At 41.0% G+C, this 5,000-nt stretch overlaps 1 protein-coding gene across 1 annotated transcript in view; it reads left to right on the top strand.

Moving 5' to 3' along the window:
- Window positions 1-5,000, top strand: part of FOXP2 (forkhead box P2) — a 437,299-nt gene that overhangs the window by 389,595 nt on the left and 42,704 nt on the right. Inside the window, exon 12 of the mRNA XM_030015359.2 lies at window positions 2,675-2,762. Coding sequence (XP_029871219.1) covers window positions 2,675-2,762 — 88 coding nt within the window. The remainder of the gene's footprint in view (window positions 1-2,674; window positions 2,763-5,000) is intronic.

Raw genomic sequence — 5,000 nt, 5'->3', positions numbered from 1 at the left:
AGTCTACTTTACACTTTCAAACCAATAACTCAGCTCTTCAGGAACATTTTCCAGTCCTCTAAGGTATTTTCTCCCCTTTAAAAAAAATCTGGTTTTCTCAATTTTAAATCAGGTTAACATGGGATTAGTAAAGGATGCAGACAAGGTAAAAGATCAGGAATATGCCAATGAAGTCTGAAAATTGACCAGCACAACTTGTACATAACTTAAAAGGCGTGACAAGAAACCAAAAAAACCCCTTTGGAATGATTCCCAGCCTTCTGGAGGAAAGAATGTATGTCTGTCTTGGCAGATTGCAGCATATTGGACCCTAAAACTGCAGCAACTTTATACAGAGAAAAGTTATTTTAGAGGTTTTTAAAAATGCATTAGACCTAGTTTTTCTTTCACTACGTTGCCTGTACATGCATGATAAATAAAGCAAGCCTACTTCACAGGCAAAAAAGATCAGAAAAAATAATTCTTAAAACAATTTTTACACTCTTAATGTTCCCATAAAATAGCTTTTCTCCAAAATGCACAGCACAAGTAACCACATGACGTGAAAGTATGGCATAAGAGATGTGTATATCTCATGAGTTTCCGAAGATTACTGTGTTAACTCTCAAGAAACGTGCAACAGTCTCCCAAGTTACTGTGTAATCACAGTGAAATTACATTATGCTGGACTTTCTTCTCCCACACTGCATACAGCTGTTACATTTAAAGTTCCTCAGGGCAAGGACTGTGTCTGTATCTATTTTGTAAGGTGTTATGCAAACATATGGTGTTTAATAAATAATCATGAGTAAGCAGTAACCTCAAACTTGGGCCAGGAGATCTTTTATACCTATGCCATTGCCTACTGTCGTGTGTTATACGGGTACACCCGTGCGCATACGTAGGTGAGCATACACGCATGTGGAAATACAGTGGTGTGTACTGGTGATAGCAGTGATGATGCAAAGGTGAAATCTGTCTCCAGTCCTTTCTCTGGCAATTTTGTACCCAATTAACTGAAAACATTAAACCATTACATTAACAGAGCACAGGCTGTCATGCCTATGTAATTGAGGGAGTAAAATTCTTTTGAATCTAAATTTCAGAAAGAAGTGAATGTTACGTTCTGAGCAATTACCTAGGTTTTAAACTGATCGTGCATTTTTGCACCAATGGGGAGAATGAAGTCAGTTCCTTTGAAAATAAATAAATTTTAGGTGTTATGACTCACATAAAGGAAATGTGGTGTCCTTGGTGATGCTTGAACTTAGTGTAAACTACCAAGCAAGTTACATGTACACTCTTAAACAATTTTATATTAGAAGAATGAACAAAATCTTTCATAAATACTTATACCTCTTCCCCAGCCATGCCTCTTGCAAGGATGGCAGAACCTGTTGTATTTTACTCACCTGCAAACCCCATCATTGCGTCCTAATACTGTGAAGTCATGATTTAAATAAAAAGGGACAAATTTTAGTAAAAGTCAGATGCAGTCCTCTCTATTTGTCCACTGTTTTTGATGAACACATTTTTCCCCATAGACTAACAATCAAATAACTACATAGTTCTCTGATTAATTCTGCTAAAAAAAGTAAAAGGAGAAGCTGTATTTCCTTCGTGGTATAGATAACTTAGTTCCTGTAACTGTGAGACTGTCTGTGACTGTAGTTCCTGCAAAGCTTACCCCTCGTGCCTACAGTGGAAGCAGCCACTAAATCCACAAAGGCAAAACTCCTTTGCTCCCATTTCTTCTTTAGCCTGATCCTTATGTTTTCTTCTCAGTGGAGCAGCAAACCCACTATTAAAGCTCCAAAAGGGACTTCTTTGATCCTGGAAAAGAGAGAATAAACTGAAACCACTGTCCTTCAAAAAAACAGTATTAAACGAGCTTTGTAAAGTTGTACTCGATGGAAACGTAGCGGGGACAGCCACTTGGGTCTGGGCTGTACTTTAGTTGCGGACAGCCGCTCACTGGGGTCCTCTTTCCCTGTTGCAGAGTGTGGTTTTGTTTTGCTAAACTGGCACGCGTAGCCTGAATCCCTCCCCGGAGGCTTGCTGTGTGTGTAAGGTGTGTAGCTGTTCCTTCCCCTGCCTTTACCTTGCACACTCTTCCTCGGACCGGGGAGCCTGATCACTGCCATCATCTTCAGAGGCTGCTTCTGGAAACTGCAGTGAAAATCAGGGATGTTCCCCTACAGCTCTGTTTTGGGGAAGGGAGAACGGATGTTCTGTTGGTTTTACTTAATGATTAAAGAAGAGCAGATAGAGAAATCTTAACAAAGTCTACATTAATTCACAGTAGTTCAAGCAGCATCAAAGCAATTATATCTTTTGAAGAATCATTTGTAAGGTGATTCTCTGTTCATCTGCACCAGCAACAGGGAGTGGAAATCAGTTCAGTCACTCTAACAAATACTGATAACTAGTTACATTGGCCTTTAGATGGCATATGTGACCTGGGAGATAGGAACTGGGTAGCTGGCATTCATCACTGAGAAAGTTTGTAGAACTAAATGAAATAATCAGTTTTATTATTTTGTACTGTTGTATGTAAGGCATGCTCTGACCAGGTCTTTTTGCATAACTTCCATTGAAACTAATGGAAGCCATATGCACAGGAGAGAAAAGTGGACTCATAAATAAATTGTCCTCATCTTAACACTGTCTTACTAGTGTTCTCTGTCTTTTCTAGGCACCTTAACAATGAACATGCATTGGATGACAGAAGCACTGCTCAGTGTCGGGTGCAAATGCAAGTGGTTCAGCAGTTAGAAATACAGGTTTGTTACATGGATGTGTTATCCTATTACTTATTTGCTATTAACCTAAAGTAAATTGAAAACATTTGCCTTAGTGACTCTAGCTTAAACCATATGTTTCTTGCATGAAGTTTGTTGATATTCATGAACAAGTGGGGTTTTTTTACTTAAAGACTTTTCACGTTATAAATTATGCAATAATTATCTAACATCAGCATTGTCTACAGTATTTTGCTTGAACTAAGACCCTAATTCCGTTCATCACGAATGAAAAATGCAGTCCCTGGAGCAGAGACTGGATCCAAGCCGTCTTCAGTTCTTGAAATGTTGGGTCAGGACCCCTCTTCCTTCTTCCCCTTCTGACCCGATGCTTGCCTGTGCCATTCTGCAGGACAAAGGAGTAGCAGAGCGTATCTCCGGCCGAAATGACTCCCCGCCTGATGGTGGGCATTTTTCTGCCAGCAGAAGGTGCAATGTCAGACCCACCCAGGGAGGTCCCCGGGGGTCCCGCGGCTGGGACCGCAGGACTCGGGTGCCCTGTTCAGGCTGTAACCATTAGAGGTCACTCCCTGTATGTGAATGCTCCCTCCAGCTTACGCAAGAAGTGCCGAGTACCCCCGGGGTCTCCCACTATTGAGACTACACTTACCGGGCTACCAAGGCTGGGCGCAGACCTCGGCAGCCCAAAATGACCATGCCGGACACTTACACCGCGCCGTCCCCTCCCGCCTGTACCGGAGTCGTAGGAGGGCATTTCTCAGGAGTCCCGTCCCCTCTTGGGACCGTTCAGAGGAGCTCAAGGGACGCAGCAAGGGCCTGAGATTTTTTTTCTCCCCGTTTGTTGCCCTGTGTGGAGAAAGAAGGATAAATACCGTTCAGCTTTCTCGCCTTTTAGCGTATTGTCTCACTGTTCTCATGCATGTAAGAATACTTGTTCTTCTTTCAGCCAAGGCAAACTGTTTGGGTGTTTTGTATTTTAATACTGGAAACCCAAAGCAACGAGAGGAGTGTACAATAATGTCATTTCCGTTCAAATGAAAGCTTTACAAACCCAGGCAAAGCTGCAGTTTCTTTCAGGAGATTTACAGGATAGTGTTAGCTTAATTTGTTAGGAATTTACGTCATGGCAAATAGCATGTCTCTAAAGTGTCACACACATAATATGAAGCCTAAGAAGAAACGCTTTTGCCACCCCCTGCCTCGAATGTTCTTTAATTAAAGATACACTGACCAGATTATATCCAGCATACCCAAAATATCTGCAGTAATACAGGTAGTTTCCTCTTCTTAAAATTACTTACAAGTTGTTTTCCTTAGTCCAGTCTCAGTCTACAGGTGTAACTCTTGAGCTGAATTCACGCAAGAAGGTATTACAGAACTCTCCGGAAAATGGCAGCTTTAAACACCAAGTGATTCTTGTTGCAATGAATGTTGTAATCATGTTGTAGATATCAAAAGCCATATCACTAGAATACAATTCTGAGCATTTCTTCTTGCAACCCAGCTTTTGCAAAAAAATTATTCTTTTCATGTTGTAAGATATATTTTCCTCTTTTTTGTTCTGATATTTTTATCAACAAGCTACATATTTCAAACACTTCCTCCTCTTTCTTTTTTTTTTTTTTTTTAATTTGGTAATTTGTTTGAGTCTGAAACTACAAATATTTACATAGCATATGATCAGAAAATGGTATCAGTTAGGAAAAAGTACAGGTTCCAGTAACTTGGTGTTTTCTAAAGGCGGTTTAAGGGCTGCTTACGAACTGTTTACCATTTACAAAGGCTGGGCTGTAATGTAACAGTCCAAGTGAAGATTTAGCTTGCAGTGTGACCAATTATGCCATTTTTTGCTTTGTCTGACTGCTAGTGAAGTAAGGTCCATCAGTTGTAATGAGACCCAGTGCAGTGTCGATGCCGACTCGGTGGCAGAGTTCAGCGTTTCACACTGCCTGGGCCCTGTCACTCTATTGAATTAGATTGATGATGGCAGATTGCAGGGGGCACTAACTGGACCTCAGTGGGAAAGGATGAAGTGTGTAGACAATCCTGGCAGGCACTGTGCTTTGAGGACCCTTCACCCCTTCACAGCTGTTGGCACTAGTCCATTGCTAACAGTGTCCACAGGACTTTAAAGAGACACTATGGGCCTTCTAATTTATGGTCTTAGTAACTTGTTACTGTCGAGGCAACTGTGACCTCAATTCTCTTATTGACAAAAAGATGAAGTGTTATTTGTTTTCTCTGACCTTTTAACATATG

Source organism: Aquila chrysaetos, chromosome 5 (genome assembly GCF_900496995.4).
Source record: "Aquila chrysaetos chrysaetos chromosome 5, bAquChr1.4, whole genome shotgun sequence".
NCBI classification, from domain to species: Eukaryota; Metazoa; Chordata; class Aves; order Accipitriformes; family Accipitridae; genus Aquila; species Aquila chrysaetos.
This window is presented reverse-complemented; position numbering and strand designations above follow the sequence as displayed.